This window comes from Triturus cristatus, chromosome 7 (genome assembly GCF_964204655.1).
Source record: "Triturus cristatus chromosome 7, aTriCri1.1, whole genome shotgun sequence".
Taxonomy (NCBI): Eukaryota; Metazoa; Chordata; class Amphibia; order Caudata; family Salamandridae; genus Triturus; species Triturus cristatus.
In genome coordinates, this window is record NC_140590.1 from 1,248,541,511 (window position 1) to 1,248,568,121 (window position 26,611).

Here is a 26,611-nt window from a genome sequence, read left to right on the forward strand (position 1 = left end):
AGTAGCAATAGTCTCTTCAAAATCACCAATTTGGACAATTATAACACAATGCAGAATAGGATATTTATAGCGTTTTACTAGCTGCACGCAAATATTCGGAGTCCTTTCCATATATGGGGAAGTCACTTACAAGAAAGGGAGCCCAGCCCGGCCTCCTTCGGCCTCTGACGGCCACAGACGGCCCGCCCTTTGCCCGGGCTTAGCCCGCGCGCATCACACGACGCGGAGGGAGCTCGTCCGCTTTTAGCACCTCCGGGCGCGGAAGTCAAGTTGGTTGGGGGCGGGCCCGCAGCCGGGAACTCTGGGGGCTGTAGTCCGCAAGCTCCGCTCCCCGCATGCCGCGACCAAGACTCTATGCAGCCGCGGGGGAAGCGAGCGTCAGGAGAGGCCACAGGCACCCAAGACCACAGGTAGGATACAAAAACAACTCGAGCACAAATATGGGGCAGTTTTATATAGTGCAGACTTGTCAGGTATTGGAGTGCTTTACATGAGCATTGGTTACATCACACAAGATCAAATTCATTTTGGCTGTAGACATGGGGAGATTAAGTGATTTGACCAGAATCACAGTATGTTGAGCTGAAGCAGAAACTCCAACCTGGTTCCCCAGTTGCAAAGTCTGCACCACATCCTCTCCCCTAGGTGCAACATTTAATCAAGTTGTCAACTGGATAAAAAAACATAAAGATTACAAATAATTTTAAAGTTCTTTGTCGCTATTTGAAAATTCAGAAAATATGTCCTCATTTTAGTTTTTTAGAGCACTAACCATAGTTTTGATGCAAATAAAACCCTCTCATGTATGTAATTTCTAAAGGAAATGCTCTAGGTATTACAGTTTTGATTACATCAAGATGACGTCAGGCGTTCCACACTTTTGTAATAAATATAGAATGTTAGCAATCTAGTTGTTCATTGGGATACTGTTGAGAGGCAGAGGCCAGGGGCACGGACTCTGAAAATTGAAGGCAGGTAGGAGAGTGCAGAGGCAACAATTTGACCACACTGGGCAGGCAGGAAAGGCAGTGGCAGCACAACAGACTATGGAGGGCAGTGGAAAGGGGGGCAGGGGCAACAAACCAACAATACAGGACTGGCAAGAGAGGTTGTGGCAATATAATATACCATTGTGGGCAGAAGGTAGAGACAGTGGTAGTACAACCATACATGCCAACAGACCCGTTTCAGCCAGGAAACGTCCAATGTTTTTAAGCTCAAATGGGCTTTATTTGATCTGTCTCCTGTCTACAATCTCCTCTTTTTCAATGCAACTCAAAGGGGAAAACTAATACCCGAGTTTTTTTTGTAAATCTCCCTCTTACCAAGTTCAAAATGTTTGCAAGTATGGTACATTGGATCATGGTAGGCAGGAGGAATTGGGGTAGGGACATGGACTCGGATAACAGAGGACAGGAGGGACATGGAGAGGTGCACCAAACTGACCCTACAGGGCAGGCATCAGGGTTTGCAGCAGCACAATACACCACACAGGGCATGCGGGACGGGAGTGCAGCACAACAATCCATAGAAAGCAATAGGGAGGGGACAGGACCATCCACATGGACAACAGAGAACAGAGGGGAAAGAGGCAATGGTAGCTAGCTGACCATAATGGACAGACAGGAGAGAAAGCTGCAGCATAACAGACCATAAAGGGCAGGAGAGACGGATCAGGGGCATTACAATGGAACAGACAAGCCAGGAGGGAGGGAATAGGGGTCTGCACATGGAAACAGAGGGCTGGGGGCAAGGGGGGAGGGCAGGAGCAGCAAGATAACCATGGAGGTCAGGCAGGATGGGCACTAGAAACAAGACACACCATGGAGAGCAACAGTGAGACTTTGATGGCATACACACAGACCATGGAGGGAAGGTGGGAGGGGGTCAGGGGCAGCTGGATGTCCACACAGGGAAGGTGGGAGGGGGCATGGCAGCACAGAAGACCATGCATGGCAAGCAGGAGGGTTAGTGGCAGCACAATGGCTATGATGGGCAAGAAGGAGGGTGCAGGGGCATGCACAAAGGACCATGGAGGATAGAAGGGAGGGTCAGGACCTGGGCACAGACAAGAGAGTTCAGAGGAAGGGGCCTCACAACAGACCGCGCGGGGCAGGCAGGAGGAGCAGTTGCAGCACAACAGACCAGGGAGGGCAGAAGGGTGAGGCAGTAAAATGGACCATGGAGGACAGGAGGAAGGGGATGGGGGCATGGCATGTGGACAGGCAGGGTGGAGGTCGCAGGGACAGGTTACAGTCATCTGACAATGCTAGGCAGGTGGGAGGGGAGTGGCAGCTCACCAGAACACTCAGAGTAGGTTGGAGTGGCAGGTCAATGGAACATGGTGGGCAAAAAGGATGGAGCAGATGCATGCACAAAGACATTGGAGGGCAGGGGGAAGGAGAATAGGGGCAGCAAGCTAAGCACAGAGACTAAGCAGGAGGTCAATGATGGGCCATAGAATTGGGCAATGGAGGACAGGAGGGCCAGCTAAATGATGTACCATTTAGCTGGTACATCATGCTAAATGGAGGGCAGTGGCAGCACATCAGACCATGCATGGCAGGAGGGAGGAGGCTAGTCCATGGATTTAGACAACAGAGGAAAGGGAGGAGGTGGATGGGGCAGAAAACTAACTGTTCAGAGAAGGTGGGTATTAGGAACTTTATTGTTTTTAAAATGTGTGTCTGTGCGAACTACTTAAAATATGAACAAGTATGCAGCATAATCTCACTTTTATTCAGGAAGAAGAGGACGTTTGTGACTGTGACTCCGGGCTCACTTGGCAGAAACACCCCCTGACCCTCCAACCCCCATCGCAAAATGTAATGCCTGTGAAAAGGGTAGGTGGACGCAGTGTTATATAGAACGTAGTCCTGAGAGCACGATTGAAAATGAAAACTAGATATAGTATATGGTATAAACTATGAACCAAAAAGTGTGTTATAAGATGAACCGGGGCGTGAAATATAATATGCAATAGATTGTGCGCAATGACAGATTCATTGGAGAGCGCGAGATAGCACAGGCACTAGCGCGTGCTATGCGATATGCGCCTTGGAGTGTAATATGCACAGGGCAGTGTTGTATAACCTAACTAGTCTCTAAAGTTGTAATATAAAATATGTGCTGGGGAGTGTAACGTTGCATATGCACTGTGACAAAGATATGGATCCCAGATTGTAATATGTATGGCATAGCGCTGTGCGTTATAACATAGGCATCGAGGAAGGCACGTTAGCTGGGGCAATATAACCCGTGCGAAGGCAAGTGTGGCATGACATATTCACGGGGTGGTGTTACAGTGCACATGGGCTAGAGAGTGTCATAGCATACGCACTAGCTGGTGGAATACAACACAGAGGTGTGTGGCACTCGGCGGGCACTGGTGGGTGTAACACAGCATTGGGCTCAGCCAGGAGCACGCTGTGACTCTCAAGTGAGGTTCGTCTCCTTTCCAGAGAGTAAAATAAAAAGTATTACACATCCGGCGGTGGATGTGTGTTTTTTTAACCGTGAGGGGGGTTTCTTGCATAGTTTGGTAGAATTTTTGTCGAATCCCCTTTGAATGGCTTGGTGTGCGTGTGTATTAAATGTGCCCGTCAATAGCTGCCCATGTTTGTATAAATAAACGACAAGGGTGTCTACTTGGAGAGTACCCACCGGTGGGGGCGCCGGGATTAGGCACGGTAGGGCGTCAGACACGTCAGAGCTTTACTAGCGGTGTAAATACATTCCACGTGGATTCATTGTATGCATAGTCGCCTTTTAATGAATATCACGCAAATCGTCATGGTGATAGGTACATACGGTTTGTCCAGCATGTCCTAGGTGATTCTATAAATATATTAAAAAACAATAATAATAAAAAACAAAGGTCGGCCCCGGGGGATGGGGTCCCTGGGGCCATAAGTGGCCTGAGGAGGGGGGCAACGCAGCCCCCTCCTAAAGAATAAAAAAAAAAAATGTCATGACCCGGGGTTTGGGGTCCCCGGGGCCGATAAAGGCCTTGGGAGGGCCAAATTTATTTTTTTCCATAAAAAAAATGAGGTTGCAGGCCCTGGGGGATGGGGTCCCCAGGACCAATAAATTAGAAAAAGAAGGGGGGCCACACAGCCCTCCTTCTTAAAAAAATTAAATAAATAAAAGACCGGCACCGCACCGGAGGCCACGACCCCTCCTTGCAGCACTCTGCAAACGCGCCCCCTGGCCAGTTAATTCCCCTTCAATACTGAGGGTCCCTGAGGGCCAACTAGCCCAACAGGTATCTCCAGTATGCGCCAGGGAGCTGCGTTGCAGACAGGTGTTCTGAGGCCACGCCCCTTTTTACACTTCTATGCAACGCAGCTCTGTGGCGCTTACTGGAGGTACCTAGTGGGCTAGTTTGACCCTAGGGACCCTTAGGATTCAAGGGGACTTAATCTCTCAACTTAGAACGGCCACAGGGCGCGTTTACACAGTGGTGAAGGGAGGGGACGGGGCCTGAGGTGACGTGTTCAAACACGCCCTGTGGCGCGTTTTAAGTTGGGGAAATAATTCCCTTTCAATCCTGAGGGACCCTGGGGGCCAACTAGCCCACCAGGTGCTTCCAGTAAGCGCCACTGCTCTTCGTTGCAGAGAGGTGGTGCAGGCCGTTCCCCTTTTTACACCTCTCTGCAATGGCGCTTACTGGATGTACCTAGTGGGCTATTTTGCCCCTAGGGACCCTCAGGATTCAAATTAACTTAATCTCCCAACTAAAAACGGCCACAGGGCGTGTTTACACAGTGGTGAAGGGAGGGGACGGGGCCTGAGTTAACGTGTGCAAACATACCCTGTGGCACGTTTAAGAGGTAGTTTTAATCCCCTGCCCTATTATATACTAGGGGCTTACAGAGGAGGTCATGCTAATCACAGGGGGACCCCAAAGCATAGTGTTCCCTAGTGTATGTAGGTGTTTTCACTGTATTCTGAGTGTCTTTTAACATAGCACTGGCTCTAGGACTGGTTAGTCAGACTCAGTTACCACCAGTATCCGTCTGAAAAAGTTGAGGGTACAGGATGATTTTGCAACAAGGCTTCTTTCTGCTCTTCTGTTTGTTCTTTCTGCACATTATCCTTCTTCCTGCACTTTACTAAGTCTTTGAGGACTTCTGTTGCTTCTTTCTGCATTTCTTTTCTTTCTATCTGTGCGTTTTTTCTTCTTTCTTCACATGTCCTATCTCTGTAGGCCTAGTTAGGAATAAGCATTTAAAAAACCTTAGAAATTCACTGAAAAAACCATAGGTTTCAGGGGTGTTATAGTTAGCTGGACTTTTCACTCATACAAAACCATTGAAATTCCCCCGTTATAGTTAGTTCAGCTAACTATAACTCGTGCGCCCGCAATGCACTGCTGATGACGTCACATATTACATCACTCATGACATGGTCAGTGACATCACTCATGACATCACTGATGACATCTCAAATGACATCACTGATGACATCATCCTTGTGCTAGAGTGGCAGACCTCCTCTCCCCCTAATATAACCTTTGATACACACATTCAAAAACAGAAACTAAAATTTTCAAAACAATGGACATACCAATACCAGTTACAACAACCTATTCAGTAATTCTAAGATCCACATACACATCCACTCATTCACCAACAGTCCTATACAGTCACTCATACATGTACTCACTCATCATATGTACTCATACACCTATACATCCTGTTACACAACGCCACTCATCCATAGAGTTACTCACACACATAGTCACTCATGCTAATAAAGAATCAAACATCCATTTACTTGCATATACAGTTATACACACACCACCACACTTACTTCTACAGAAACTTACACATACTTAGTCTTTTAAACAATCACTTATAGAAACACATACTTATTCATACAGGAACTCTTTCAATCTCTCACTCTCACATATACTCACTTATATATACCAATAGTCACATATACTAGTTTAAAACATATGTAGTTACTCATAAAGACACTATTGAGACAGTCATTCACTCACTAACACACCCATGCACACACTCATCCACCCATACAGTCCTGCACACATGCTGTCTTCAACACATACAAACAGTGAGTCACTCATTCATGCACCTATGCACTATGTAATACCCCCACCGAACCATACAGACACTCAGACACTCATACTGATACTCAAAAAACCAACTAATAACCTATATAGACACTCATGTAGCTACTCACCAACCCATGCAGCCACTTATACACAAAGTGAGAGACTGATACAGATATTTACATATTTAAACATTACTCACTAAGCCATGTATTCACTAAGATACACTTAATCAGTCAGTTATACAATCAATTTTTCACAAACAAATCATCCATTTAGACATTTATATACCCATTTATTCTTCCATCGACCTTGAGATATACATATATAAAACATATGTAATTTTCAGAAAAACACACATTCACTGGATGATGTCATCAGTGATGTCATCAGTGATGTCATTTGAGATGTCATCAGTGATGTCATGAGTGATGTCACTGACCATGTCATGAGTGATGTAATATGTGACGTCATCAGCAGTGCATTGCAGGCGCACGAGTTATAGTTAGCTGAACTAACTATAACGGGGGAATTTCAATGGTTTTGTACGAGTGAAAAGTCCAGCTAACTATAACGCCCCTGAAACCTATGGTTTTTTCAGTGAATTTCTAAGTTTTTTAAATGCTAATTCCTAACTATAACGTGCCTGAAACCTATGGTTTTTTCAATGAATATATATATATATATATTCTTGGATTCCCTCGCCTCCTTCGTTTTCACGGCGAAAGTCACGGCACCACAGCAGAGTGAGTTTCAAATTTCATTTATTTAACCACATTGTGCAATTGTGCAAGAATTAGGACGGCCTACACGTTTCGGCTACCATTAGCCTTCTACTGGACCATAGAGTCCCCAACGTCTAGACAATATTTAAAGTGCTATGTGCTATTACCCTTGTTTGTGTTTACTATTGTTAAAACACTAGACTGGTAACCTCAACATGATAACATGGCACAAGTCTGTCGCCATTTATCATCTTTCACTGAGAAGTACATTTAAAGAATATAAAGTGCTAGTGCAATATATTCACCTGAAATATTTGAATCACCATTTTTACATTCTTATAAGAAAATTATAAAAATTACAATTTCTTAAAAACTTCTTCCAATCTTGCCATTATTTGACATTCTTTTTCCCCTTTTAGCTCCATTATTAGTTATTTTTGGTGTGTCAATAATACAATTTTGTCAACCAACGTTATTGTAAAGTACCTTCAAAAAGAACAGTGCATTTTGAAATTTCCCTCTCTTGTATGGAGCAATTTTAGATGGACGACATTTTACTAGTCCCAATATTCACAGTTCAATTCACAATACCTGAATTAGTAATGACTCTAGTATCGTACTTCCAACATTACCCTAATTTTGAAGTTCTTACTGTATATCCAAGTTTCTCCCAATACTCAAATTTACAACCATCATTTAGATCTTATTAAGTTCCTACATATTATCTGGTTATTTTGATGAATAATAAATAATTAATTCATCCTCTTCTTTGTAAAGTACATACCCAGATCTATGTGTTGGAAACTTAAAGATCCATTGCTTAGTATCTATATACTAGTTGTTCCACAAATTCATTTAAAAATACTGGGAGTATACATTCAATAGTTCTTTACATACGGGTACAATTCATTAAATTCATGCTACACCTTGCTCTTAAAATATTTTCTACATGATCTCAATAATCCACTTATTTATCTATCAAGTCCAATGTCCAGGTTAGACAAGGACATTCATTGATGTATATTTACAAGAAAATTCATCCCGCAGAAGGGAATTATTTCATGTTAAAATCCAAAACAGATCAGATGCATTTTTTCTCGACTTTGTAATATTTACAGATGTACAAATAATTCCGCATCAAGATTGTGTCCGTGTGGATATTCCGTACCCATCGCTAATATTAATCTAGATTCCATTTTACGCAATTTTAGGGTTCGGTCACCACCTCTCTCTGCAGGTTTCACAATTCTGAATCCAGAATATTTCAGTTGACTACTATCACTTTGATGGTATTCGTGAAAGTGTTTTGCCATTGGATAGTTCGGATCTTTATTTTTTATGGCACGTAGATGTTGCAAAATCCGTAACTTTAGTTTATTGATTGTGCTACCCACATAGTATTTTTTACAAGGACACACTAATCTATAGACCACATATTTCGACTCACATGTGATGTGATCTAGGATTTTTTCTGTTTTGCCATTTTGTAGTTTGAAATTCCTTATATTGGAACCATGTTTACATGCGCGACATTTTGCACACTTCCAGAATCCCGGTGTATTTAGCCATGAGATCTTTTTTGGCTCTCTTTTCTAAAGATGGCTTTGAGTTAAGATGTCTCTTAAAGAAGCTGTTTTTCGATAGGTTATACTGGGATGCGGTGTTAAGCTCTCTTTCAGTGCATCATCTAGTCGTACAATTTCCCAATTCCTGCTTATCACTTCTTTTAGATCTCCACTTTGATCATTAAAATCCATGATTAGACGTGTTGTACTGTCTATTGTATCCTCTTACCGTCTGGTTTCCTTTTTAAAGGTACTAGGAGATCAGTTCATTTTTTCCATTTGACCCTGGATTTTGCATTCATGATCACTTCCAGTGGATACCCTCTCTCAAAGAAACGACAACTCATCTCTTCAATTTCAAGCTCTAGATCTTTAGTTTCCGAGCAATTTCTTTTTGCCCTTAGCATCTCGCCATAGGGTATGCTCCATTTTAAGTTCGATGGGTGCCCACTATTGGCATGTAATATACTGTTACATGATATCGGTTTTCGATGCATTTTGGTACATATCCTGTTCTTGACGAAAACTTCCACATCCAGAAAGATGATACTGGTAAGAGATACCATGGACTTCTTAAACAAAATCAGTACAATTGTATGGAAAACAGGGCTATTAATGGCAACAATAGATGTCTCTTCGCTATATACCTCAATAAGGCATGAGGATGGAATAAAAGCTGTAAAACAATTCCTGCAACAGCGATCGATCAATCATCTGGAACACACTGCCATGTTAGTAGACATGTTAACCTATTGTGTTTAGGTTGCAGTCATTTATTTGGAGAAAGTCAATGAAAGCTTGCAGGTCTACACGGTTCCCATTCCATATGACGAATCTCTGTTTCCCATACGGCCATTAGTAGATTGCAGAGGTTGGGGCAAAAGATGTCCCCATTGCCGTGCCTTGTTTCTGCAAGTAAAGGTCACCCAGGAAGAGGAAAACATTGTGTTGCAAACAATAGGTTAACATGTCTACTAACATGGCAGTGTGTTCCAGATGATTGATCGATCGCTGTTGCAGGAATTGTTTTACAGCTTTTATTCCATCCTCATGCCTTATTGAGGTATATAGCGAACAGACATCTATTGTTGCCATTAATAGCCCTGTTTTCCATACAATTGTACTGATTTTGTTTAAGAAGTCCATGGTATCTCTTAAATAAGAGGGCAGACTGGTCACATAGTTCATCAGGAAGATGTCCATGAATCTAGATGTTGTTTCTAAAAGTGATCCTATAGAACTGACTATTGGCCTTCCAGGTGCTTGTGGATTGCTTTATGCACTTTCGGCAGAAAGTAAATAGTCGCTTTAATGGTGTGATCTGTTTTTAAGTAGAGATATTCGTCAAAATCAATTAAGCCCTTTTCCTTCCATCCGAGTAACATTGAATGATATTCATTCATCCAGATTTCAGTTGGATCATATTGAAGTATCTCATAATGGTCTTTGTTTTCAAGTTGTCTTTTTGCTTCTTCTATATAATCAGACATTTTCTAAACCACGATATTTCCTCCTTTATCGGAGGCTTTTATAGTGATTGTTGGATCATTTCTCAGCTCTGTCATTGCTTTATATTCTCCCCGTGTTAAGTTCCAATCCTTTTTCTTCTTGGATTTTGATGTTGATGTGGTGGATATTTTGTTGATTTCTTCCACCATAATTTCATGGAACAAGTCAATCTTGTTTCCCGGTGGCAATTGCAGACAGAACCTGGACTGTTTTTTGAGTCCACTTTCTCCTCCTTTATTCGTGGCTATACCCATGGTGTTACAAAGACCTATATCCATCACGAGGCTATGTTGACCATCTCCCATGTTAGATCTCTCACCTTCTTCCAATGATGTAAGTGTTCTTAAAGCAGGTAAATCTCTTTGAGCAATAATAGATAGATCACTGTTTTCAATATTTGGACCACTTGGTCGAGGTGTTTTTTCTGCGAAATATTTTTGGAGTTTGACTTTTCGACATAATTTGTGTATATTACCTACTGGCGGTCGCCAGTAGGTAGTTATAGTTAGGACCACGTTTCCATAGGAAATCCGCAACATTCTATTTTGAATAACTTTGGCGCCGGTCGACGAATCCTTGCGAATTTTTCAAAATAGGTGGGGCGCTACGCTCTGCTCCTACCCTGAAAGTCTCGGGGGGATTCGTCAAGCGGGGGCTGAGATAAAAGGGGGGTCCCAAAACGCGTTTTTCCCATGCATTTTTCCATAGGGCCTTTAGACACAGCTACAGCCCGAACGGCTGAACAGAATTACTTGAAATTTGGCAGAGAGGTAGTCCTCAGGTCAAGGAAGTGCCTTTTGTAGGTTTGGTGTAAATCTGTTCAGTAGATTCTGAGAAAATAGCCTTTAAATCAATATATATATCTGAGCCAGCTTACGGTGCGCTTACCGTACGCGTACGGTGGCGTGCGCGAGCGCGATTCTGATTGGCCCTTAGATCTTAGTAAACATTCGAATCGGTCGAAACCAGGAAGCGGCGGCCGCCATTTTCTCTCTCGCACTCTGAGGGGGGAGCTGATAAACAAATGCCAAAAACATATAAAGGGGCTGTTTAGACAGCGCCCATGCACATAACCATGTTAGTTGAGTCTTCAAAGATCCCGATTACGCTTACCGTACGCTTACCGTACGCGTACGGTAAAAAATTATTAAAAAACAAAAACCCCACTCTCTCCACCCCGTGTGCAAATGGTGGCCGAAGGCCACCATTTGTGCATGGCATATAAGATTACAGCATTTCCCCAAAAAATTTCAACAGATTACCTATCACAAGGAAGCGCATAATATGTCCTCCATGTGCGCACGGTGCGCGAAGCGCATCGTGCGTACATGGCCCATCTAGCGTAACGTGGGCCCGCGGTGCGCATAGCGCACCGCGTGCCCACCGTGCGTGCACGGCACTAACTGCATAAAGTGGGCGCGCACGGAACGAACTGCGTTAAGTGGGCGCGCACGCCACGAATGGCGTAAAGTAACTTAGCATTTAAAAAACCGTACAAATTCACTGAAAAAACCATAGGTTTCACACACGTTATAGTTAGGAATTAGCATTTAAAAAACCTTGCAAATTCACTGAAAAAACCATAGGTTTCACACATGTTATAGTTAGCGGAAATTTTACTGATAAAAAACCAATGAAATTCCCCCGTTATAGTTAGTGCAGGAAACTATAACTCACGCGACCGCAATCTTCTGCTGATGACATATGTGTCTTTATGAAAAAAAAATATTTGTAATATATGTATAGCTAAAAATTTATGGAAGAAGACATGGGCAAATAAGTGTCTAAATACAGTATTAGCATCAGCAGAGGATTGCGGTCGCGTGAGTTATAGTTTCCTGCACTAACTATAACGGGGGAATTTGATTGGTTTTTTATCAGTAAAATTTCCGCTAACTATAACATGTGTGAAACCTATGGTTTTTTCAGTGAATATATATATATATATATATATTCACTTAGAAAACCATAGGTTTCACACATGTTATAGTTAGCTGGACATTTCACTCGTAAAAAACCAATGAAATTCCCCCGTTATAGTTAGTGCAGGCAACTATAACTCACGCGACCGCAATCCTCTGCTGATGACGTCAGATATTACATCACCGTATTTAGACACTTATTTACCCATGTCTTCTTCCATTAATCTTTAGCTATACATATATTCCAAATATTTATTTTTCATAAAGACACATATGTCATCAGTGATGTAATATCTGACGTCATCAGCAGAGGATTGCGGTCGCGTGAGTTATAGTTGCCTGCACTAACTATAACGGGGGAATTTCATTGTTTTTTTACGAGTGAAATGTCCAGCTAACTATAACATGTGTGAAACCTATGGTTTTTTAAGTGAATATATATATATATATAATTATCCAGACAAACAGGAAACCCATTTGGAGTGAGGCCACACAGGAGATGATTATGCTCGCATATCTTTATTGGACACCTGGCCAGCAGGACCCTTTTCAAGCAGCATGTCATTAATCGTTCCGCCAGACGCGTTTCAGGATGAAAATCCTTTCTTCAGTGGCTAAGGTAAACGACCATTTAAAGCTCTGTTCATTGCACACATCTTCTTTTCAACACCTGCCTCCGTGGACAGAGCCACACAATGGCCTTTTGGGAGTTGTAGTGCGCTAACAATGTTACCAAGTGGGTGTGCTATAAAATGTTTTTCTTCACCCAATAAAAATTGCAAAACCTTGTTCAGGGACCTGCCCCGCTTTGTAGGTGCCAACAGAAGCATTCTTAACAGCTGACACCACCCTGTAAAGGTGCCAGCTTACCTCCGTCCCGTTGGATGCAGCACCTCCGTGGTGCCGCGCCGGACCCGGTGCAATGCGGTGAGCCTCTCTCCACGACCGGGTAAGGGCCGTTGAAAAATCCAGACAAACAGGAAACCCATTTGGAGTGAGGCCAAACAGGAGATGATTATGCTTGCATATCTTTATTGGACACCTGGTCAGCAGGACCCTTTTCAAGCAGCATGTCATTAATCGTTCCGCCAGACGCGTTTCAGGATGAAAATCCTTTCTTCAGTACCCTCCCGCTATCCAACACTTTTTCTACTGTTACATTTGGTGGAGTGGGAATAGTACATTATTCCCACCCGCTATCCAACACTATCCCTACTTTTGCACTCACTGGAGTGGGAATAGTAATTTTTACCCATCGGCAATCCAACACTTTCTCTACTGTTCCACTCGCTGGAGTGGGAATAGTAATTTTTATCCACCCGCTATCCAACACTTTCCCTACTGTTCCACTCGCTGGAGTGGGAATAGTAATTTTTATCCACCCGCTATCCAACACTTTCCCTACTGTACCACTCGCTGGAGTGGGAATAGTAATTTTATCCCCTACGCTATGCAACGTTTTCAGTATTGATGATATATTTAATGTATTGTAAAAATATTTTTTTTAATATATTTATTTTAATGTTTTAAGTCATTATATATAATTTATTGTTATATTTCTAATATAGGTATATATATATATATATATATATAATTATATTTTAAATTACGTTTTTAACATTTTATAATTATAAATATTACCTATTTTGTAATATTATTAGGTTAATATATATAAAAAATACATGTTTATTTTATTTTTTACATTATATTTATCATTTATTAAGTTTGACGTTTTCTAATTATTTTTAAGTATGTTTTACTTAATTATATTTATTATTTAATTAATTTTATATTACTTTTAAGACTTTTAAAAAAGTCGATATTTTAACAAACTATATTATTAACAACGATATTTAGGATTCGATATTTTTGAACTTACCTGTTTGTTGATAGGAAGTCGATATTCTGTCACTCGATATTTTTTCCTCAATATTGTGGCAGCTCGATATTCTTCTCCTCGATATTCTGTCAGTGATCCGAGGTAAACATGCTGGCTTCCCTGAAAGAGGTTTTGATATGATCCTGCCTCACTAGGATGGAACATTGCCTCGCTGAGTCAATCGCGCACCATATGCGTATGATGGGAGGCATGAAATGAGGCAGCAAGTGGTTACAAATAGTGCAGCAGGTGCAGTTGCACCGGGGTCCAGGGACCCTAGAGACCAATGCACCCACTTGTTATCTGTATTGTACTTCTCAGCCAGTGAGTAGGGTTCACATTTACTTTCCTGCACAAGGGCCCTTTTACTTTCTTGCACAAGGGCCCTTTTACTTTCTTGCTTTAGGGCCCATGGCACCATTGCCACACCAAAGAGATCAGATACTCTTGTAAGAGTGGGATGTTTGGCTAAGTCTTCCCCACATGTGGGCGAAAATCTAGCATTCCGTCACTGAGGGTGATGTGCCAATGCTCATAGCCTGAGCAGCGAGGACAGCAGCGAGGACCGGTCCCAAAGTTCTCTGATGCGCTGTGTCTTTTCTCCGAACATGACATTAGACGCTGTAGTTCCTTTGTATGTGAAACACAATTTACCAATGATGTCAGGATGAGTCATTTGGGCTTCCTCAGGTGCGAGGGTGAGTCTCTGACTCATACCTGTCAATATATAGACTATCAAATGAGGGTGAAGTCTAATGTTTAAGAGGGTGGTCCCATTAAAGTGAAAGAAGACAGCATTTTTGGAGGGTAATGCATGTTTGCATACAGGGTGCTCTTGCGGAAGTGTATGGAAGCATGTTGCTTTTTAGGAGGATTGATGTAATTAAATATAGGATGCCAAATGAGGTTGAGTTGACAGACTGAGCATGAGATACTCAAGCTGAGCTGCACCGAGACACTCGGTTTCCATTTGTGGGGATGTTACCCCAAAACCAGTCCCAGGATGCTTGTTTCTGGTCCAGGGAAGAAGACCTGGTTTGGCAGTTCAGGCTGGACTGTTCCCATGAGGCACAGGGTCAAGACTGATTTGCATAGGGCTGGGTCTGAACTGGGGTGGCGAAGTGAGCTAAAGAATGATGATGGATTCAACTCAGATCTGTGACTGGGGGTGAGTGTCTGAAAAGTTTCAGCGCTCCGTCCATCGTCTCCTTGTGTTTGCTTTGATGAGACATTCTGGCACTCTCTGAAAGGGTGAAGCATTCAGGTGCCTTGTGTGTGGGAGAGATTGTGATGTTGTGATCACATGGATATATTCGTGAGGATCTCAAAGTGCCTGAGTGATGGCAAGACTCTTGCCCCCCCTGTATGCAGTGCTATAAATGGGCCAGGACTGTCCGATATGAGTACCTGCACTTCTTTCATTTGAAAGGGAGAGTACCTGAACTTTTCAGCTCTGCTGCAATACCTTTAACATAGGAGTACTGGCACTTCTCAGGACAGATGGGTACTTTAAATAGACTGCAGCAGCACTTCTGTATTTCCATTTAAAGCGCTGCCTGTACGGGGCTGTAATGTTAGGGCTCCATCTTTGAGGATGATGATGGTAGCCTTTCTGTGAGAGGACTGCACTCAGGGGCGTCACATGGATGCCATAGACCCTGGAGCAAGCAAGGAGAACGCCCCCTTTGACGCCTGTTGGGATAGTAAAATGCAGACATTTTCAGGGTTCAGTGGGCCCTGGTGCCACTGCACCTTCTGCACCAATGCTAGCTACACCCATGTCTGCACTCAGCTTCCTCTATGAGGATGAGACCCCAGTAGTGGTCTGATGATCAAGTTACGTATTCGAGGTGAGACGTTTGTGCTGTATGCGAGGGTGAGATGATGGAACTCCCTTAGTGCTTATTTTAGTGTGTGTGGTTGCCGGTGGTGGGCATGAGGAGTCATTTATGAGGACCGGGACTCATTTTTCATAATCTGAGTGACCAACAGCAAGCGAGAGAAAGGCAGGTTAAAAAGGGAGAGGAAACAAAGAAGATGAAAAACAGTTTTAATGGGAGAAAGCGAGACAGAGAGAAAGGAAGTGTCGTCGGGGGAAGAAAGAAGCATAACTTGGCATTCAGCTGGCCCTTAAGCAAACATTGGGCCCCTGAACATACATCTATCTATCTATCTATCTATCTATCTATCTATCTATCTATCTATCTATCTATCTATCTATCTATCTATCTATCTATCTATCTATCTATCTATCTATCTATCTATCTATCTATCTATCTATCTATCTATCTATCTATCTGTCTGTCTGTCTGTCTGTCTGTCTTTATTGTAAACAAAGGAAGCACAGAGATTTCTGTGTCAACCTGAGTTGGTCAGGTCAGCTGTAGAAGGTACTGTGGTACTTGAGCTCCAATTGAGAGAGTGAGATGATTGGTTACCTGAGCAACAGGGCAGCATTCAAGCAGTCTGTGACGGTGAGATGATCAGGATTTTTCTCTATGGTCTTACTGCATCGGTGTGTATGAGTGTAATCAATGCTTAATTTGCAAAAAATGAAAAAACACAAGTGCTGTCTGGGTGCATCGATTGAGAGCTCAGTGTGCAAGGATGAGTTGCTTTTACTACCTTTGTGAGGTTGAAGCACTGGCTCCCTGTGAGTAGTAGGACTAGACTGGCTATGTGTGGTGGGATGCTAGGGTTTCATACTCATGGGTTCAAGGCTCAGGATTCTTTTGGCAGGCGTGAAGCTTTCGAGCTCCTGTGGACGTTTGGGCTTCTGGTGTAAGAGCTTCGGCGTCCCTGTGCAAGAGTGCAGAACTCTGCTCCAAGTTGGGAGACACGGGCTATAATGCTTTGGTGTAGTTGGGGGGGTGGAATGTTGTTTTTACAGACATATTCTGGTGTCACAACGCACCTGTGAACCAAAGATTACCTCACTAGTCACTTGTAATAGTTTATTATTAAAGCTCGTTCCCATAAAGAGGTTTTAGCAAATCATAGAACCTCATCATTCGTACACGGGGCGCATGGAGGCTTAAGAACGGAGCGGTTGTTGAGTCCAATTTACTCAATATCTGGGCGTTATATTAGGGATTTTAGAGTTGAGGAGATAAAGACGTTTGTACATCCTAAAATCCTCAAAGTATTAGAAACTGGTGGCAGATGCATGTCCAGATTTCTTGCTGATGGGGAGAGTCTGAGTTTGTCAAGAGGGAAATATATCATGAAGTGTTAAATCAAGGTCAACAAGATTGACTTCCAAAACATTGCATCTGCTACAACACCACGATAAGTATATATTTACTATTCTTGCCTACTTACCTTGACGCCGTAGTGGTAGTTGCTGCTGTAAAAAATTATATTTTTGTCATTCGGTGTATTGCATGAGACACAGCGACCCCTAAGCTCCCACCGTCATAGAGGGCAGAGTAGTAAGCGTGGAGGATGCTGGTAAATAGGTTATCTCAGCATTTCACTGTAAAATATCAGGGGAGTTGAGGGCCATTCAGAGTCTGCTGGCCTCGAACTAGACTGACATTGGGAGGTGAAAGAATTGGGGGAAGAAGACCTTTGTTGTCTGAGATGAAGTAACATCTGAAGAAACGGGAAAAAAATACATTGATAATAAAAACTATTTATTATCATTTTATTTTTCTTTCCACACTAGAGCCAGCCAAGTCTGGGCAGGGCTTGGAAATGATGACAGAAGGGGAGGACTAGTGCAGCATTGTAAGTACGCATGACGGTTTGGTCATCCGTCTTAGGTTTCTCCAGTCTAGCTGTGTTGCAGAGCCGGGTTGGAGAAACAGCACAGACTCCCAGGCACTGTCTGAGCGGCAAACCTCTCAGACCAACCCTGGTGCTGCTCTCATGCTACTGAGAATAGCGCTGGGATTGGGTGAGGAGCCTGTGCTGGTGTTCCAGGGACGGGTGGGTCACCATCAGGTGAGAAGAGGAGCACCGAAGCGGACGACAGTGTCAGTGACGGAACAGGTAATTTTTTTTTTTTTTTTATTTTCCTAATCCAGCGTCATCCCCTCCCCCGCCCCCCCACATGAGTCTTGCAGCGGCCGCCACTGTCCAAAGGAGGTGATAATGTCATAGAAGGAGGTGGTGTATGAAATAGAAAAGGAAAGGGCTCACATCCTAGGGACTTATTTATGGTCCGGTGGATGTCCTATCTGATCTACAAAACTCTAAATAAGGCCTTTAGTCTTGAGTCATCTACTAGTAGTAGAGTGGACAGGCACCGCAAGGATAGCTAAAACAAAAAATAAGTGATTGTAGGCGCAGGAGGAGAAGAATTCAGTCACTGGTTTAGTAAAAGATCGGCAGCCGAGAGCAACCAGTGTAATGAGATGGATGACCAGGCCGAATGCTACCTAGTAGTCAATGCGAATAAAACCCAACACAATGGGCCCGATTCTGATTTCGGACGGTAAGGCTCTGAACGATGGTCGGAGCCCTTTCCCCCGAATCGGAATGTGCCGGACGGATTCATTTCCAACCGAGCCATTCGGATGGGTTAGGTCGGAAAGGAATCCGACTCGGATTTCCGGATGGTTTCCGACGGGCTTGGAGAGCCCGTCCGCCGTCCGGAAACCCTTCAGTACTCCCCCGGCTGCCTAGGGAGTACAATGGCAGTTTTCCACTGCCTTTTTCTGCCGGTCTTTCCGGCACAAAAAGGCAGTCGGAAACTGTCTTTGGGGGCCCCCAGCAAGGCCCCCATGGGTGCGAGTATGCCGAATGGCGGCCTAGGGGCACCTGTGGTGCCCCTCTAGTGATCCCTGCACCCAGTGGCAGGCACCTTGGGGTGCCGGCCACAGGGTGCAGGGATGAACTGCACCCCTGCTTTTCACAATGCAAGCATACATTCCGCTCGGAATGCATGCTTCCATTGTGAAGTATACGAGTGCGACCGAACAGGGTTCGGTCGCATCGTACTTACAGAGCCGTAACCGACGACAGCAGGTCGGTCTGTTACGGCTCCTGACCGATGTCGGACAGACCTGAGTCCGTCCAACATTGGAATCAGGCCCATTGTGTTAATGATAACCTGTAGTGAGGAAGCTGGACGTTGGTCTATCACAATATAGCAGTGGAAATTTCAGCTTAAAAAGTATTTCATTCACAATTATGTAAACATATTACATTCCATATACATACATTGATGGTGTACTTACTATTAATACAACTTTATAGTGGGATTGCAATGTAGTGACATACAACCAGTGGAACACTTGTGTGAGAGTGGTCCTGAGGGAGTCAGGGGGCTCGGAACTCATAATCCAGATTGGAGAGTGTTGAATATGTTAAGGAAGATGGGATGAATGATGTGTCTGTGTGGCAGGAGTGGAAGGGGATCATTTAGAGAATGGTGTAAAATACAGGTGCAAACACTTTCAGTGCAAACAACGTTTGCATTACGTGTTTATGAGTTTTGAAAAGCAACTTCTCTTAAAATGGTGTGAAATGTACACAACTACAGTTCCACTCCTTTTCTGGGCATTCGTTCCCTCTTTCTCATAATGTGGGCTCACAGTTACAGTACCACCGAGTCCTGGCGCAAACTAAGAGCAAGTGCAATTTGCGCTTAGCTCTAAATTGGTGATACTGCTAACATGGACACAGATATCTGTGCCTCCTTTACCACTCTTGCTGTGGTCTCAATTTCCCTATAATGGCTATAGGATTCTAGATAAGAAATGTAGAAGGTAAAAAGGATGTTAGTTGGGGGTAAAAGAGGGTCATTGGAAAATTGCACAAGAGGACTGTGCAAGGGCTTAAATAACTTGTGTGCCAAAAGAACCATAGTGGAGACAGAAGGAAGGGTTAGTGGACAGGAGTGTGGAAAGAACCTTGGCTGGCAAAGAAGATGGAAGGAGGCAAAAGGAACAGAGTGGGACCAACTGGTAGAGCAGGAGACTGGATGAGAAGCTCGAAGGAAAGATCTTAAAGTAACCATACCAAGGCAGGTTTGGGAGGACAAATGTGGGCAAAGTCGCTTACTGATGAGTTGGACTGGGTTAATGTGATGTGAATAGAGAGAAAGGAGGGTGACTGAGATTGAAATAAAGTGCAGTGATAGGTTTTGGTAGTAAGTGTAAGGTTTCAATTCTTGTAGATGAGATGATCCCACTACCAATGAAAGGGTAAAACAATCCAATTACTTGCGAGAGTATGAAATGCATGAGCTCTTTGTTTGAAGTGTGAGGCCTTGGCATTTCATGCGAGGTGAGATGTTTTGGGTCCATGTACAAGGTGTGATGCTCAGCTCCCTGTTTGAGAGTGAGTGATGCCGCCCTGGGTGCATGTCTGCTGATTGTCCTGGCCAGGTCCATGCTGGAGGCCAAGTTGGGCTGAGAGGGTCATCCCTACTCCCTAGAACAAGAAGTTTGGGCTTTTTAGCTGGGACAAGAGTCTTAAGGGAAAGACATGTTACTAATGAAGCTTTGAGATGTGCTTAACCCATGTACTTACTTTCTTTTGTTTTAGGTCATTTTGCGGCTTTGTGTCTTGCTTAAGGATGGATAGTGACAAACGCGTGCCTTTCAAGACACTCACGACTCTTACACTTCACTGCGCCCTGCTCGTTTTCTATTCCACCAAGGTATGTGCCAGTTGCAGGACAGGCACTGCTTATGAATGCAAGAAACTAGGCTTCATCCCGGGCCACAACCTGGTGGGTGAGGGCATTGACATAGTTACATTGCAGAGGAAAGGGTCCTACCTGGTAAACACGGATAGATATAAGAGGGAAGATGGCACCTGCACCATCTGTGCCAACTCCATGCTGGAGGGACAGCTGCAGAAGCTGCCCCTCTCTGTTGTAGACTGGCGGGTTAACAATAAGTGCAGCCGCCACTTATCCAGCTCTGTCATGCACTCCAGCTTCCAGGTGATGGAGTCGGCAGCGTCCAGCGTGAAGAACGACTGGAAAGCGGAGCTGGAAATTTACGTCAACCCACAAGCCAGCTTGAAGTCCGTTATGGCTGGATCACACTCCAACCTCGCTGAGTTTGCAGGGAGCAAATCCAGGACTGACCGCTACAGCTATGCAAGCCATGAGATCTCCTGCACCTATTACAGGTAACCAGTTTTTGTATTCTTCAGTGCCACCAGAATGTGGAATTTGATTGCAGAATTTGTATGATCTTTCCTCCCGGATGTCCTGATTTCCCCAGTGTGCTTGACACTACAGTCCTTCCTCAGTCTCTAGCTTTGACCTCTAGTGCTCCCTGACTGTCCTAGACCTTTATAAATGTATTCCTCCTGTTGAACCACTTGTTCTGGAGCAGCAGCACTGGCAAAGTGGTACTAAGCCTGAGCCTAGCATAATAACATAACAGGCCTGTTTGTAGCGTCCCTACTCACCCTGAGAAGGTCTTTTGGTGCTGACAGATATCGGCAGTGTTAAGTGGCCATCCAGTGTAGATTTAAAATCGGTTGCTTTTCCCCAATAATGCATCTCTAACAATCACCAACAATGCACATTTTCTGTGGGGCTGGAGCAATTTTCAAAGTGTGGGTGCTAGTATCAATATTACATTCCCTAAGCCATAGGGATTGTAAAAAAAATCCAAGAGCCACGCAAAGGACAAAGATAGCAAATGAATCACGCGCATTCAGGAGGAGAGTGGTAAGGGTGTCGTATGTAGCCAGCGACGCATTTTGAAGCACTCTGTTGCAAATGGTGTGGTAGCGCACTGTCATTTACAGACAACACAATTTCCATTAAAATGTCTCAAGTGACATGCAGTTTTTGCAATAAAACAATATAGCACACAAACAAGAATACACAGAGTTCTTTTTTTCGACAGTATTTGCTATATGCACATCACCAAGTAAAGTGTCTTCTTGTGTTGTGATCCTACTAAAAAATCTTTGTTTCCGCTGAACTTCAGAATCAGATTTTTTTTTACTTCTGATATATTTTGAATTATTTGTACAGTTATTTTACAGCTATTTAAATTTTCCTCTGTTAGAAAAAAGTGACATCCTACAGTCTTTCTTTTATCACACCCTGTACCCCAGCAAGTTTGTTAGATAGTTCACTTAACAAAATCATCTAACTTTGCAGTCAGAGAAAGAAAAGGAAACGGTCTCCATGTTAAAAGAATAAGCAGTCATTTGTTAGAAGACATAGCCAGACATTTGACCTGTCTTTGAAGCACAGCAAATATGACAAGATGAAAATAAGATTTAAAGGCATCTTAGCAACTGAACTCCAGCATAGTTATTTTGGGGGTGCTGCAGCACACCCCACACCTTTAATTCCAGTGCCTATAGGCATTCTAATCTCGTTTGATTATGACTGCTGGGTTATTGTGTGCTGTGACGTCATTCACCAGACTGATCCTTTAGCCTAGTGCTCTCCTAAAACAATCAGTGTGTGGGAAAAGCCTACCTGGTACCCAGCAGGCCGGTCTACTTCCGAGTTTGAGGGGGCATATTTTAAGGAGATGGTTGAAAAGGGCGGGATTTCCAAAATCCTCTTTATTGTAGTATAACGTACTGTCAAATTCTGGTTATTTGTCAGTAGGAGAACTAAACATAGTTGCTAGAAAAAAATGAATACACACGAGTGCGCAAGAAAAAGAAGATATTCTGGGTATTTCACACCCGTTTTTCCCCATTCTAACCCACCATGGCGCATGGGGCCGCACAGATAATTCCATTGATTCTGCGGAAATCAAATTGATATGTTCTTTAACCACGTCTTTTGTGCTCCAGTATGTCTGGATTCTGAGCACAGCATGAGAATCGTAAACAAAGACCGGCCATTTTAATCCCAGGTTGGATGACGTCACCTGAGAACGCGCTGGAGCGGGTTTGCTGCATTAGGCAATGTGCAAAAAGCACAGCTCCCTCGTCTGTTTTCTTGGGGCCCTCAGAGCATAGGGTATTCGAACACCAACCACTGTCTTCAGTAGGTCCAGATAAACAGCTTTGAAGCCAAACATTTTAAAATATTTCTTATGCCGCTTGGAGGACACTTTTCAAAGTCCAGCAGTCAACTGAACAACCATCCTTTTCAGGCGCACCACGGCCACAGCTTTTAGTCACTACACTGTGCTTGGAAGCCCACCTTTTCATTGCTATAAATAGAGAATAAAACAGCAACAACAGAGACACAGCATATTTCAGAACCTGTGGTAAGATTATACAAAGTTAGCTTCTTGCTTTTGCTGGAAAGTTTTGGTTCCATGACGTAGTAGTCTTGCAGGAATTGGACAGCACTGCGGAATAACTGACCAAAACATACAAAAGGCATGTAGTTCACAGAATGGTAGCGAGCATCGCATCGAGTAAAATGTATTGAGGTGGTAGAAACAAAGTCATCACTAAATGAGATAACATGAATGGTTGTGTATTTTATTGCTTGATTAAAATAAAATCATTACAATAACATTAATGTAATATTTCATGCTCCGCTGCTTGGTCGCAATCTAGAAAGATGTAACAATTGAGTGTTGGCATTTACAAGAGATAAAAATGTCCTTCTAAAAAGAGGTAACTGTCATTGTGCTACAGCATGTGCAAAGTGGCGCAAAAGTGCACAGGTGTTTGCAGTTCGGTACAAGATCAAGAAGCTGGTATGTTACGATAGTTGGTGCAGTAATAAATATTGTCGTTAAATTCATGAATGAATACAGTCAATGGTAGCATGTTAGGCTGCGGGTTTGCCTGTCCCACGCTGTATTGTACTGTTTTATGTGGGATTCGGTGATACAGAAAGTCTGTAGCGGTCTGTTGACGTTGGTTATTTCCACTCGACCGCGCAGTTTGTTACTTCATATTCCGTGAACAGAATTCCACAGTTCTTAAAGTTTGTCCAGTTTTGCAGGATGCTCGTCGTTACGTGTCGAGTAGCACTGAGATGATGTAAGGTCTGCCCTAAAGTTAGCTATAGGGCTTGTAAGAGTGCTGCAGGGACATCTTAAGGATTTTGGGTGCCCTGGGCTAAACGTATTTTGGGGGCCCCTTTTTGGAATAGCTTTGAATGTATGATCCAATTTCAGCTCTTTCATGCTCGCTTTGTCGATTCACAGACAGTGCACAGGCACACTCGTCCAAATTCTAAATATGTTTACATCTAATATTCAGGGATAGCAATGTGTGTTTTCAATACTACACAGCAGTGGCTTAATAGTATTAATGCAAATAATCTCTGTGACACCCTTCGATTTCCTCATATATCATGTCCTGTTTTGAACTAAAAAGAATTAAAAAATAAAACTTTTTTACGGATGTCGCATGAAACATAAACACATTTCTCTGCAAAATGTCTGTAACAGACTCTTACACGTCACCCACATTAAAATAAACTAAAGGTAAATGGTTTTTAACCCCTTCAGTGCCCATGACGAGCTGGACTCGTCATGGGCCGCGGTGGCGCTGTGCCCATGACGAGTCCAGCTCGTCATAGACCCCGCCCGCTAATTCAACGGCCGGCACAGGGCGGGGAAAGGGGCGGGCACAGAAGGGGTTAAAACAGTCTGTTTAGGAATTATTCAAGGTCACCAGAACAGAGCTTGCTCTATCAAGGACCCCCCCCCCCGAAAGCCTGGTGCCTGTAATGTTGCTTGGCGGCTAGGCCTGATGTGAAATGAGGGCACTTCGGACACACAGGTTATGGTGATGGCCAGCCCGAAACTGAGCCACGCCCAGCACGCTGGGCCTTTTATTGATAAGCACACGTGGTCTCGACATCTGTCGAGCCCACCTTAGGTGGTGCAATTTGAGGGGGTGATTGACTGCATCACTACCCCTGCTGTTGCGAGAGACGTGGACCATTCCACAGTCTCTCGCGATATTACATTCCTCCTTTACCAGGAGACATAAATGAGATGAACACAGTCTCGAGAACAATAAACATAAACATTCAGTCCAATACCGGTCGAATGATAACAAGAACGGAACAGTCTTACTTGGACGCTCTTTACAGCTGCTCACCCTGGCTGCGACCCGACCTCCGGTCGCCGACTAGCCGCTGGTCACATAGTCCTTATACTTCTGGGAAGACCTGGGACAGGGCCGGAGGTGATATCTGTCTTGACTGCTTAGCAGCTGCGAGTCTGGCGGCTGGTCAACTGGATCATAGGTGGAGGTTGGGCTTTGGTCCCCACCCGACTCTTGGTCTGGGAGCGGCGAGGATGGTTGGTCGGTGGAAAGGTCCATAGTGTCTGATCGCCCAGGTCCCGTCGCTCCACTGCTAGGAGTCACTGGTCCATCTCGGGGCCTCCCATTCCGTCCTGAAGGCTCGGATGCTTCGCCCTCATCAGTGGGCAGGACTCTTTTGAAGAAAGATACGTTGCGGGTAACTGTCTCTAATCCTCGCTGTGCGGTCATCATGGTGCCCTTTATGGCGATGACAGTCCATGGGTGAAGCTCGAACGGTGTCCGGAATTTCCCACCTGGGTGCCGGTCTTGTACGAGCACCCGGTCGCCCACAGCAATGGGGCTCTCTCTGGCATGTCTCTTCCGGGACGCTGATTTGTTAGTTTTTTCCCGCTTGAGGTCCGACAGATTCGGGGGATTCGCTGCTTCTGCCCATGTGGGATGATGGGGGATGGTGTCTGTAACTGCTCGGCCGAAACACAGTCGACTTGGAGAGATGCCAGTGGTGCAGTGGGGGGTGAGCCGGTACTCCCTGAGAAATTGGTACACCGCCCGTTCTAGGTTGAGTCCTTCGGCTAGCGCGATCTGGATTGATTTGTTCAGCGTTCGCATCAGCTGCTCTACTTCGCCATTGGCTTGGGGCCACCTCGGTGTTATTTTCCGGTGCTTTATTTTGTGGGAAGCTAGGTACTCGGCTACCTCGGCACTGGTGAACGGCGGCCCATTGTCAGTGTGGAGTTCCCCGAAGAGTCCATGAGTGGCTATTACTTTTTCCAATTTAGGGATGACTTCCGCAGCGGACGTTGAGGATACGAACTCCACTTCTGGATACCTGGAAAAATCATCGACAATCACAAGCATGTGTTTCCTCCCTGGTAGGCTGCCAAAATCTGCACTTGCTCTGTCCCATGGGCCGCTTGGGGCTGCTTCAGTGATTACCGGTGCCGGTTTACTTGGTAGGCTTGTGGCGAGGCACACGGGACAATGCTGTAATAGTGATTCTATTTGGTGGTCCAGGCCGGGAAACCAAACTTTACTGCGAAGCCGGTTCATGGATTTGACAACCCCTTGATGTGCGCCATGGGCGTGAAGGGCCGCTTGTCTGGTGAGGCTTGCTGGTAGGACAAGGCGTGGGCCACGCAGGAGGCAGCCATCAGCTGACACCGACAGTTCTTGACGGACTTGGTGCAGTGATTTCAGCGTTGCTTGGGCTGTCGCCGTTCGCAGGGGTGAAGGATTTTGTAGAGGCCGCCAGTCTCCTGAGGAGACTGCTTGTATCGCTATTTGGAGGCAGTCGTCGTCTCGTTTGGCAGATATGACTTCTTGCAGCGACAGCGGGAGTGGCCGGGACTGCTCGATTATCATCCGCACGTAGTCTTCAGTAGCGGCCGCTTCTGCAGCCTCTGGAGGGGTGGCTGCCGTGACAAGAAATCAGCTGGGTTCCGGGTGCCCGGTCTGTATTCCTCCTTCAGCTGGAACTCCTGTAGTTGCAGTATCCACTTCTCGGTCCGTGGAGGAGGGCGAGACGAGGAGCCTTGGAAGAGCGGAACCGGTGGTTTGTGGTCGGTAATGACCGTGAACGGATGGCCGTACAAGTAGATGTGGAAATGGCGGCACCCCCAGATAATGGCTATAGCCTCTCTTTCAATTTGCGAATAACGCTGCTCGGTAGGTGTGAGTGTCCTGATCGCATAGGCAACTGGTGCCCACTCACCACAGTCTTGACGTTGCGCCGGGACGGTGCCGAGACCGGTGGGTCTGGCGTCGACCACCAGCTGGGAGTCATGGCGTGGGTCAAAATAAGCGAGTGTGGTATC

General features: G+C 44.5%; 1 protein-coding gene across 1 annotated transcript in view; it reads left to right on the forward strand.

The window, feature by feature from the left end:
- Positions 1-20,174: 20,174 nt before the first annotated feature.
- The window catches only part of LOC146811722 (perforin-1-like), a 43,933-nt gene continuing 37,496 nt past the window's right edge, over positions 20,175-26,611 (forward strand). The window contains exon 1 of the mRNA XM_085614527.1: positions 20,175-20,762. Coding sequence (XP_085470653.1) covers positions 20,200-20,762 — 563 coding nt within the window. The 5' untranslated portion in view covers positions 20,175-20,199. The remainder of the gene's footprint in view (positions 20,763-26,611) is intronic.